This window comes from Mustela lutreola, chromosome 3 (assembly GCF_030435805.1).
Source record: "Mustela lutreola isolate mMusLut2 chromosome 3, mMusLut2.pri, whole genome shotgun sequence".
NCBI classification, from domain to species: Eukaryota; Metazoa; Chordata; class Mammalia; order Carnivora; family Mustelidae; genus Mustela; species Mustela lutreola.
Window position 1 is genome coordinate 198,956,177 of NC_081292.1, and position 12,515 is coordinate 198,968,691.

Below are 12,515 nucleotides of genomic sequence, written 5' to 3' on the forward strand. Positions count from 1 at the left end.
GAGGATGGCCTATTTGGAGGGGAGGAGGGAGGGAGAAGGGATAGGGCATGTACCCTGCCCTGGCAGATCTTGGAGTGGAACAGTGAGATCAGGGCCAAAGCTGGTGGCTGGGGGTGGAGGGAATGCGGAACAGAGTTACTGTCACTGACTCCGGTGTTGGGAGATGATGTCAGTTCTTGAGTCAGGGTCATGACATGTTCCTGGCTCAGTACAGCCTTGAGTGTTGTAAGGACAGAGTCTGTCCTTCTGTATCTCCACCAGCTCTCTGTGAGATTTCAAGTTCATACTGCACAAGATTGAGAAATCACTTTCCTCTGTGTCGGGTCGGTGACGAATTCACCACCTCCAAGACAAAGGCAGAAAGAAAAGGGAGATGAAGGGGCCTGAGAAAGTGGTGAAACAATGGAAACTAAGAAAGGGGAAGAGATACGTGTGAAAGCGCAAGGCTGAGAAGTACAAGGAGAGGGAAGAAGAGATGTATTTGTGGGACCCAGTGGGGAAGAGTGATAATCCGCCAGCGTCCTTACAACAGAGAACGCGGCCAAGGGGACAGGTGGTGAGGACACTTCTGCCTGAGCTTCTGGTGGCTTTAAAATTCATTTTAATTGTTGGATCTCCCTGCCCAAGCCACATCTATTCCCCTCCACTTTTCTCTGAATCATTAGAGCCATTCCAGAAATGTCCTCTCTCACCTCTGCAGACCAGGGACCCAAAGAAAGACTCACTAATGGACAGCTCTTTCCAGATTCCTATAGTGATCTCAAGACCTTACGTTTTTGTCGAGCAAATAACGCTCAATGACTACTTTTCAGCCCCCGCCGGCACTTCCAGGCAGGTCTGGCTCTGCACATGAAGCAGATTATTTTCTAGTGCAAGTATTCATAATCACTTCTATATACTGACTACTTGCTGTGTGTCAAGTACCTTGCTAACCACTCTCCGTGGAATTTAATCTTTACCTCAGTTCCATGAGAGATGTCACTGTTAGTAGCCCCATTTTGCAGAGGCGAAAGCTGAGGCTCAGAGATATGAAGCAACTTGCTTGAGGCCACAGAGCGGCCAAGTGGCAGAGCAGAGAGCATAGAGTTCAAACCCATGACTAACCAGTTCCAAAAGCTCACACCTTCACTCACTATGCCTCGCTGCCCTGTAGAATAACAGGCTTCAGTTCCTTAGTTGTATTAAAGAATTGCGTCTCAGGTATGACTTATTTATGGCTGCTTCTCCCCTCAAACTCTAGGCTAAGTCGATCACATGTTCTGGGGGTCCCTTGCGGAGCATTTAATAATTCAGAAATCTCTCTGCAACTGCATGTCTGACCCATATGCAGTGGCCTCCCCTCTCGATAGCCTCAGACCCTGCCTGATGACAACTTTTGGTGATCTGAGGGGATTTTGCAAAAAAGCACAGATTGGAGGCTAATCATATAACCTAGAGTCTCCTAACCGGCTTCTATACAATTCTATACATTGCTCAGGGCTCACCAAATAAGTGTGGTCACCATCTGTCCCCATATAATGTTATTACAGTGTTACTGACCATATTGCCTATGCTGTACTTTTCATCTCTGTAACTTACTTATTAACTGTAAGTTTATACTTAATTTTCTTCACCCATTTTGCTGGTCCCTTCAACCACCTTCCCTCTGGCAACCCCCAGTTTGTTCTCTATTTTATGATTCTTTTTCTGTTGCTGTTTGCTTGCTTGCTTGCTTTCTCTCTTTCTTTCTTTCTTTCTTTCTTTTTTTTTTTTAAGATTCCACATGGTATTTGTCTTTCTCTATATGTCTTATTTCAAAAGAGCCAAAGCAATCTTGAGAAGAAAAAAACAAAGCCGGAGGTATCACAATCCGAGGTTTCAAGAGATTCACAAAGGTAGAGCAATAAAAATATCAGGTACTGGCACTAAACAGGCACACAGATCAGCAGAACAGAATAGAGAGCCCAGAAATAAGCTCATGCTTAGATGTCAGTGGAGCTAGGAGAAAGTGGGCAAGAATACGCAATGGGGGAAAGACAGTCTTTTCATCAAATGGGGGTGGGGAAACTGGGCCACTTGTTACACCGTACACAAACAAATTCAAAACGGATAAAAGACCTACATGCAAAACCTGAAACCATAAAACTCCTAGAAGAAAACATAGGCAGTAATCTCTTGGACAGCTGTCTCAGCAGCATTTTTCTAGCTGTGTCTCCTCAAGTAAGGAAAAGAAAAGCAAAAATAAACTGCTGAGACCACACCAAAATTTAAAAAAAAAAAAAAAAAAAGCTTTTGTACAGCAAAGGAAACCATCAACAAAACAGGAAGACAGCCGAGGGAATGAGAGAAGATATTTGTAAATGGTAGATCTGATAAGGGATCGATATCCAAAATACATAAAGAACTTCATACAACTCAACACCAAAAGAAATAAAATTCAACGAAGAGGCCCTCGGAGGCAAGTTTTTAACCCCAGAGGTCGTGTTTGACCTTAGACCCCTCTTTGCTGGTGATTTCTCTCTCTCCCTTTTCTCAACAGTTCCTCATCCTCTGAACCAGAAACGTTAATCTATGTCTGGGGCCATCAGGATTGCGCGCCAGGAATGAAACGCGCCCTAACAACTTGGGAGGGAGGAGGAGGAAAGCGGAAGGGCAGCATGATGCCTTCTGCGAGAAAAACGTACTCCGCATCTTCAGCGTGTACTCTGCAAATGATCACAGGGCATTTGGCCCATAGATAAAAATGAGCCCCTAGATAAGAACCAGCTTATCTATTTTTAAAAATCAATAGAGCACAAACTGTTGTTAGTCATTACGTTAAAAATCCCACTCGAGTTTGTTTGGGGGCAGGGAAGGGCGGATGAGGAAGAAGCTAGACTCAAAAACCAGTTTCCTCATTCACCCAGAACCCTCACCACCACGCACAAAGCCCCGGCAATCCGGCCCCTGGCCACATCCCCAGCCCCGCGGCCCCCCCTCGCCACCCCTTAGCATGCGGCAACCCCCCATGCCCAAGGATCTCCGCAGCCCCATTCCCTGCATCTGGGATACGTCTCCCAGATGCTCCCTCACTTCACACCTGTCACTGCTCAAGTGTCACTCTTTCGGAGAGACCTAAACATCCAGCCCACTTAAAATATCAGCCCTGTTCACTCTCTGTCCCTTCACTTTGCTCTAGGTTCTGTCCTGACACCTTTCCACTTTCTAATGTGCTTGTCGCCTGCCGCCTCAGCACTCTGGAAACTCCGTGCAAGCAGCGACTTCGTCATTTCTGTGTTCTGTTGCCTCCCCTGAGAACACCGGAACCCTGCCTTCCAGAGCAGACCCTTAACAAACAGATTAAACACAGATTATCACTCTTATCTCGGTAGTAGTATCCCCTTTTAAAAGAGGACCTGGGGCTCTAAAAGTTTAGAGCATCCCAGTAAGAGAGCTGGGATGTAAGAGAGCTTGCTTGTAGAAAGGGCAGTTTCCTTTGCTCTGCCCTCAGTCATGCAAAGAAAGATGTAATGCGAACCCTTCAGCCCGCTGCCAATTTTTACCCTCAGAGTAGTCCTCTGAGGGGATCCCAAGAGCCCCATTACAGATCCGAAATAAAAAGCCCATGTTATCTAGTGTGGAACTCAGGCAACAGGGTCAGAGGAAGGTTTTATGGAACCTAGAACTTGTACAATTTGAGGAGGGGGTCTTCTTTTAAGAAAATCACTACAAAACCACAAATATAAAAAGAGGATCAGGCCCTCAGAAGAGGCTTCCAGTGAGAGGCCCTGATGCCTGACCTCAGCCTCTTGGTGTGTCCCTCACGCCGGTTGGGAAAACGGGTTTGGCTACTCTGGACCCAGGGGCAGGGATCCCCTTGGCTCTGAAGGGGCTGGCACTGTGGAAAGGCGGGTAGCAAGGCCCTCGCTTGCTTGGTCATCTCTTAAGGAAGCCCTTTTACTTTCCTGCCTCAGTTTCCCCCTTGCAAAGTAGTGCCAATATGCTGGGACAGCGTTGAGTGAACGGGGTTCACGGCCCCGTCGGGGGAGAGGGGTGTTTTCAGGGATGCCCAGGAGCTTTGCTGCCCCGCCGGGTCGAGCCCTGCCGGGACCTCTCGCCGAGGCTCTGCAGAGCCAGCCCGGTTTCCCAGAGCAGAGGTGCCGCGTCACCGCGGACGGCGGGAGGACCTTCAAGACCCCAGAACCCGGTTCTGGCTTCAGCTCTGCCAGGAACTTGCTGTGACTTGAGGAGGTCACAACCGCCTCATCCGAGAAGCGATCGGGGCCCATCGATCCGGTGTGACCCGCCCTCTGCTCCAGTCGCTCTGTGGGCAGCGCTGACCCCGAGGAGGAAGAAAAGCCATTTCTCCTCCTGTTTGCCGGGCGGGGGGTGTCGGGGGTCAGTCGGGGCGTCTCGGAAGGAGAAGGAAAGGAACCCCGGCGAGTGGCCCCCGAGCCCCGGGGCGGTCGGGGAAGCACGGCCGCACCTGCCGGGTGGGGGCGGAGCTGCGCGCGGGGGCAAAGGCGCCCCCAGCCCAGGAGCGGCCCCGAGCGCTCACCTTGCGGCCGTTCACGTAGAAGAGCAGCTCCGCCGCCCGCTCCATGGTGGGGGTGGGGGGAGCACGGCCCGGCACCGCGCCCCGGGTCGCCGACTGCGCTGCCCGCCGAGCCTCCCGGCAGCCAAGCGCCAAGACAGACAGTCCCGCTGCGGACCCAAAACTCCGCGCGCCTGGCGGGGGGAACTTGCCGGGATCCCAGCACGTCACGCGAGCGCTCCGGCCGCTCCGAGATCATTGGCCGGACCCCTCCCCCGCGCCTCCGCGCCGCCTCTCCGCCCCCCTGCAGGTGCGGCAGGTCCCGGGGTCCCTTTGGTAGTCTTGCCTTGGTGTATATATATATATATATATATATATATATATATATATATATATATATATATATATATATATATATATATATATTTTTTTTTTTTTTTTTTTTTTTTTTTTGGACAGACAGAGATCACAAGGAGGCAGAGAGAGAGAGGAGGAAGCAGGCTCCCCGCTGAGCAGAGAGACCCGTGCGGGGCTCGATCCCAAGACCCTGGGCTCATGACCTGAGCTGAAGGCAGAGGCTTAACCCACTGAGCCACCCAGGTGCCCCTCTTTGGTGCGTATTTTAAGTGGCTTTCCAGCCAGAAGCGCAGCTCCAGACCAAGTCGGTTTTGGCGCCGCTGCTCCCACCTGGTTCCCAGCACACCCGGTGCAGAACAAACAGTCCCGTTCGTTCCAGCTGGGCAGGAAAGAAACTTAAGAACAACCAGCGGTTTTACAGCTTGATCTTAACAGTTTCAGAAATAACTATCCAAGTTTATTTTTTCAATCAAGAGCTATCTTGATCTAAACTTTTTTTCAAAGCTTTATCACTATTCACAGTTTATCTGGTATGTTTATCCGGTAAATATGAACAGAGATAACAAACATCCTGGAATTTTATTTTTTTTTAAGCAACTTGGAAAATACTGAAAGGCATTAATATAAAAATTATCTGTAAGCCTGCGACTTAAATTTACCAGTATTAATTTTGGCGTTTATCTTTACATTTTTGAAATCTGCCTTTAACTCCTTTTAAAAACTCAGAACCGAACTAGCCATTTTCCACATTTGTTTTCACTTAACATATCCAGAACACAGGGGCGCCTGGGCGGCTCATTTAGTCAAGCCTCCAGATCTTAATTTCGGCTCTCCTCATGATCTCGGGCTGGCCCTCAGCACAGTCGGCTTGTCCCTCTCTGTCTGCTCCTCGCCCCACTTGCTCTTGCTCTCTCTCTCAAAAATAATTTTAAAAATCTTTAAAATACATATTTCTAGGGGCGCCTGGGTGGCTCAGTGGGTTAAAACCTCTGCCTTCAGCTCAGGTCATGATCTCAGGGTCCTGGGATCAAGCCCCACATCGGGCTCTCTGCTCAGCAAGGAACCTGCTTCCCCCTCTCTCTCTGCCTGCCTCTCTGCCTACTTGTGATCTCAATCTGTCAAGTAAATGAATAAAATCTTTTAAAAATAAATAAATAAATAAAAATAAAAAGCAATATTTCAAAGACACTTCCCCATGTCATTTTGTTTATGTGAACACAAAATTTTGTGAAAATTTCCAAAGTGTGTTCATAAAAGTGAGGGTAACCAACTACCATCGCCATATACTTCATTGAGCTCTGAGAATGGTCAATATTTTGCCACATTCACTTAAGTTTTTCTAGAGTATTTTGAAGCCAATCTCATAAACATTAATTTACTCTTAGGTACTTTAGTATACATTTTTCAAAAAGACATTTCCTTAAGTAAAGTGCCACTTTTACACCTCACAAAAAATTTTAATATCCTCAAATTTCCCAGAATCCAAAAAATCCTTTTACACTTGATTTCTTTGAATCAAACAAATGTTATTCAATGTATTTGTTAGTTTTCTCCTCAAGTCTGTTTAATCTAGAACAGGCCCCTCACCCAATCCTCCTTTTAATGCTATTAACATGCCCAGTCAGTTGTTCTCCAGAATACACTACATTTTATTTATTTATATATTTTTTAAAGATTTTATTTATTTGCCAGAAAGAGAGAGAGAGAGAACAAGTGAATACACACAAATAGGCAGAGAGGCGGGCAGAGGCAGCGAGAGAAGCAGGTTCCCTGCCGAGCAAGGAGCCTGATGCGGGACTCGATCCCATGACCCTGGGATCATGACCTGAGCCGAAGGCAGTGGCTTAACCCACGGAGCCACCCAGGCGTCCCCACACTACATCTTATAATAGCTGATTGCTTCTTTTGGTGTTCTTTGTTCTTCCATCCTACTTACTACCTACATTGCGCCTGATGAGGAAAACAAAGGCAAGAGAAATGTAGCCTAAATTAACTCTCCTTACAGTTTGCGGCACACTGATATGTACCTAAAAACTCTCAGACCTGACTTTCCTCAAGAAATCATGGCAGCCTCAATGTCTCAGTATTTGTTTTATTAAAGACTAAAAGCAACTTTACCCTGAAGGTAGCTAAATCTTCAATGTTCTGTAGGACCTTGCTTTTAGCCTACAGAAATTCCTTAAAAACTTAATGTTACCTCACCTCCCTCCACAAACATAAAATGTATATAGCCAGTTCCTCCTCACACTCAGAGGTCCAGCTCTCTCTGTCCATGGGTCCTGTCCCCGTGCTATAATAAAATCACCTTAAAAACATCTCAAGAATTATTTCCTGGTCATTTGCTATTGGACCCAAGCTTCAAATCACAGCATTCTGGCACCCGGTGTGAGGCTCACATCTTCTCATCTGGATTCCAAGCAAGAGGAGAGACTGGGTAGGGGAGAAGAAACCATATGATCAACTTGATTAATAGAAGGAATTCAAAAAAGGATTCTCTAAACCTGTAAAGTTTGATCAAATTCAGGAAGTAATTCAAGGAGCTGGTGAGAACCCAGCTCTATTTCAGGGTCATTTACTAGAAGCCATCCATAACTACACGAATCAGGACCCTGAGGGAACAACTATATTAAACGTACAGTTGATAAGTCAGTCAGTACCTGGCACCTGCTGAAAACTGACTAGAATGGCTTTAGACCCTCAAACTCGTGCCCAGCGCTTACTAGTGGTAGCTACCGGCATCTTTATTAATAGAGATGGGGCCTTAGAGCAAGAAAAGGACCAAAGAGCTATACTGCAGGGTAAGATGCAGGCCCAAATATTGGCTGGTGCTTTTGCAGATCCCCCACAACACCAGAGGAACCAGGGGTCAAAGGGAACCCGGTATCAGGCAAAGGACCAGGTAGGACCCTGTGCTATGGATGTGACCAGACCAGATACTGAAGCAAAGAATGTCCGAACAAAGGCTCTCCCGCCAGGTCCATGTCCTGTCTGTTAAAGAAAGGGGGGGGCGGGATTGGGAGAGAGACTGTCCTCATCTCCAGAGAGAGAGGGGAAGACAGGAACTCACTCCCCCCCAGAGAGCAGGAACCGTGATGGGGCTTTGAGGCTGGTCCAGCTCCCTGTGACATCAAGATGACCGAGCCCCGGGTTATCCTGGATGTGGAAGGTAAGTCTGTCCATTTTCTTATCCCCCACAGGAGCCGCTGACTCTGCCTGTTCTCATTCAGCACTCTGGCCCAACTTGTCTTTCCAACCATGAAACAGTTGGCATAGAAGGGGAAACTAAAACCTGCCTCTAGGCCATGTTTTAACCTGCGAATACAAAAGTCAGTTGGTTACTTGTGTTTTCCTGGTCCTTCTGTCTTGTCCCACTCCGTTACTTGGATGAGATGTAATGTATAAACTGGGAAACAGGTTTGCTCTTACTAAAGAAGGGGATGGCTTGTTTGTTTTTTTTTAACACCTGGAGAACTAACACTTTACCCTGACACCTCTCCTAATATCCCTGATAATCCTGGTATCTCTCCTAGTACCCATGATATCCCTCCTAATAGCCCTGATCTCGCTCTTAATAACCCTGATATCCCTCCCTCCTACTAGCTGGAGGAAAGTAAACACACAAGTGTGGGATGGCGATGTCCCAGGACGGGCTCATAAAGCCCAGCCAGTGACAGTGACCTTGAAGGACCAGGCCATTATTCTCAGACTAACCAATATCCTTTAAAACCTATGGCAAAAGCTGGGTTACAACCACTTCTTGAGAAGCTTCTCAAACATGGTATTTTATTTAAAGTCTTGTCAATCTCCTTATAACACTGATTTTACCAGTAAACAAACCAAATGGGGAGTATCAGAGGGTACAAGATTGAAGAGCTATAAATGAGGCGGTAACGCCTCTTCGTCCCACAGCGCCGGATCCACACACTGTTCTCACCCAGGTCCCTGGTGATGCCAACTGGTTTTCGGTACTTGATTTAAAAGACACCTTCTTTTGCCTCCCTCCAGGTGAGGAAACACAGCCACTATTTGCCTTTGAATGAGCCTCACCTTTGAGGCCACATGCTGCTAATGAACTTGGACAGTCTTGCTAATGAACTTGGACAGTCTTGCCACAGGAATTTAGAGACTTTCCTCACTTGCTCAGGGCTGCCCTTAGTAAAGACCTCCGTGAGCTCTTCTCGCCTCCAGAGACTAAAATCCAACATGTGGATGATGTTTTAATCTGTAGTTCGCAAAAGAAATGTCTGATAATAATTCCTTAACTTCACTCAATTTCTTGGCAGACAGAGGGCATCATGTCTCCCTTAAAAAGGGGCAAATATCTCAACAGAAAGTACAATATTTGGGATATGCGCTAACACCAGGTCATCGTACCCTGTCTACTGACAGGAAAAAAAAAAAAAAAAAGCTTTGGACCCCCAGCTATAAAAAAAAAAAAAAAAACAACTCCTGGGGCGCCTGGGTGGCTCAGTGGGTTAAGCCTCTGCCTTCATCTCAGGTCATGATCCCAGGGTCCTGAGATCGAGCCCCACATCGGGCTCTGTACTCAGCAGGGAGCCTGCTTCCCCCACCCCCCGCCACCTCCCTGCCTCTCTGCCTACTTATGATCTCTGTCTGTCAAATAAATAAAATCTTTAAAAAAAAACAAAACAAAACCAACTCTGTGTTTTCCTAGGCATGGCAGGTATTTGCCTCCTGTGGATTCCTGGGTCTGGGCTCTTAGCCAAACCATTGTTTGATTCAACTGAAGGCCCTGATGAAGAAACTTTATTCGGGATGAAGACCCACCAGACAGCCCTTCGCACGTTAAAAACCAAGCTTTTGTCGGCGCCAGGACCGGCTTTACCGAATTTAGAAAAACCTTTCACTGTACCAGTTGCCAGAAACCAGGGAGAAGCCGTGGGAGTTCTTACCCAGAAATCGGAAAATAAAACAAGAACAGTGGGCTATTATTCAAAGTCACGAGGTGATGTGACACAAGGCTGGCGTGTCCTCAGGCAGTGGCCGCAACAGCCCTCCCGGTGGAAGAAGTTTCCCGACTTACTCCGGGACAGGCTGTGGCACTGATGACGCCACAGTGTCATCCACAGTCCAAAGAGCCCAAGGCCACGAATGATGGTGGAAGGCCGACTCGCCAGACACCAGGCTGTGTTTTAGACCTGAAATAATAGCTACAACCTGCGAAACTTGAACCCCAGCTACTCGGACGCCTGGACCGGAGCATCACACTTCTATGTTAGAACACGACTTCTCAGAGATTTTCGATCTTGTTCATTCTAGCGGACCAGATTTAAAAAGATTCCCCTATTGAAAATGCGGAGGACAGTTGTCTTACTGATGGTGGTGGTTTCCTGGATAAGGGAGAAAGTTAGCTTAATTAAGACCACTGAGGCAAAAGCCCTTCCAACAAAGACTTCTGCTCAAAAGGCTGAATTAATAGCACTTATCTGTGCTCTTCAACTGGCAAAAGGCCTAAGAATTAATATTTATGCTGACTTCAAATATGCTTTCTTGGTGCTCCAATTTGGGAGGAAAGGGTATTACTATCAAGTCATAAGTCCCCAAATATGGGCCTGGAATGAAGCTGTACCCCTACCTAAGGAGGCTGATGTCATTCTCCTCCGAGGACACCGAAAGGATATGACTTTAGAATCTAAAGGAAATAATTTGGCCGACCATGTAGCCAAGCAGCCAGCACAAACTAAACAAATATGCAATCTCACACCAGGTTCAGCTCCAATAAAGTCTGTAACTCCTGGCTATTCAGACCAAGAAACTGACATATTAATAAGGGAACTGGCTTATTAATAAGGGAAACATCTTTATTCCCAAAAATAGCCAATGGAAGGTGATACAGAATTTATACCAGGCAACTTGCCTGGGTAAAAGTGCTTTAGGACATTTAATCTAAAAAATATTTGCTGGAATGAACTTAACAGCTCCAACAAAACAGGTTTGCCCATTCTGTATTGTTTGTGCACAGGTAAATCTGGAAGGTGCTGTCCCCCCACTACTTTTAAAACCGGTCCAGAGGCATGGAACATGCCCATCCCGTGAGGATGGGTAGCTTGACTGCACACAAACACCCTCTTGCAAAGGCTATAAATCCTACTAGTGTTTGTCAATACTTTCAATGGTCCATTCAGAGTGGTGATGGCTCTTCTTTCACTGTACAAATAACCCAACAACTAGCACAAGCTTTGAAAATTAAATATTTTTTACTTTCAGCCTGGCATCCACAATCCTCTGAGAGGTAGGAAAAGCAATCATCCTTTAAAACGGCCCCTAACTAAACTTGGTGCAGAGACCCAGGAACATTGGGTTACTCTCTTTTACTCTCTTACCAGTAGGACTTCTCAGAATGAGAACGGCTCCAAAACCACCTATAAGACTTAGCTCTTTTATTATATGGAAAGCCCTTTCTTACAGTGGACCTGTTATTAGATGAAGATTATATGATCTATTAAATTATTCACTCAAGCCTGGTTTAATTTGTAAGTTACTTAATGCATATCCTGATCGCATGCTCCCCAAACCTGATTTGACTAGAACTGGAAGTCTACCCCATGTAAGTCCTGGAGATATGGTTTATATAAAAGACTGGAAGTCACATATGGTGGGGGACTTAAATCCCAAAGAGAAAGGTCCACATCAGATAATATTATATACTCCCAATGCAGTAAAATTAGCAGGACACTCTTCTTGGGTTCACATATCTAGAATAAAACCTGTACCTCCTTCACAGGAAACCCATGAGCAAACTCACATGCCTTCTTACCCCTGCAAACCTGTAAAAGATCTCAAACTCCTCTTCAAGGAACAATGAAGTTGTATGCTTTTTGTCCATTCTCTGTTCACCTATCTTTAAAAAAAAAAAAAAAAAAAAAGATTTTATTATTTGTCAGAGACAGCGAGTATAGGCAGGGGCAGCAGCAGAGGGAGAAGGAAAAGCAGGCTCCCCCCTAAGCAGGGAACCTGATCCAGGACTCGATCCCAGGATCCCGGGATCATGATACGAGCAGAAGGCAGATGCTTAACTGACTGAGCCAACCAGGTGACCCTCTGTTCACCTATCTTAAAGGACAGTTCCTTTCTACAATGGGTACAGCATTATGCTCAACTACAGAATCAAACAGCTTATTGGATATGTGGGGTTTTGTCCATGTCAAGTACATATGGGTTTCTCTAGTGGGTTTTTTCCTTTACAAGGCGCGGACTGGCACTCTCTATATATTTACACTTTGGAAATAATATATAATGATACCGTTTTGTGATAAATCTATCACTAATCAGAAGGTTTCTTCTTGGCCCATGATCATTATGACATGGAATGTACTAGGATGTACCCAGACTATGCCATACCCTCAAACTACTAAAATATTAACGGACTTTACAAGCCGACAAACTGATGCCCGCCGATGAGGGCCTGAGTTACAAAACCCTACTTACGCCGTACTGAGGATGGTATATACCAAGTCTGGGATACATACTTATGGCTCACACCCACCATTGGACAGCTCGGTCCAAAGGCAATTTTATTCTAGGGGCATAAAAGTCAAACACATTCTACCTGGGCACATAGCACATGCGATTCAGGATGGCTGTCCTTAGAAACCTGTTCTCAAGCCATTGTACTGCAGGTTACCAACTGGTTTGCTGATTGGAT

General features: G+C 46.2%; 1 protein-coding gene across 1 annotated transcript in view; it reads right to left on the reverse strand.

Moving 5' to 3' along the window:
• The window catches only part of LOC131827590 (aldehyde oxidase), an 82,856-nt gene extending 78,098 nt beyond the window's left edge, over window positions 1-4,758 (reverse strand). Inside the window, exon 1 of the mRNA XM_059168474.1 lies at window positions 4,517-4,758. Within this exon, the coding sequence (XP_059024457.1) occupies window positions 4,517-4,561 (45 nt within the window). The 5' untranslated portion in view covers window positions 4,562-4,758. The remainder of the gene's footprint in view (window positions 1-4,516) is intronic.
• Window positions 4,759-12,515: the final 7,757 nt, after the last annotated feature.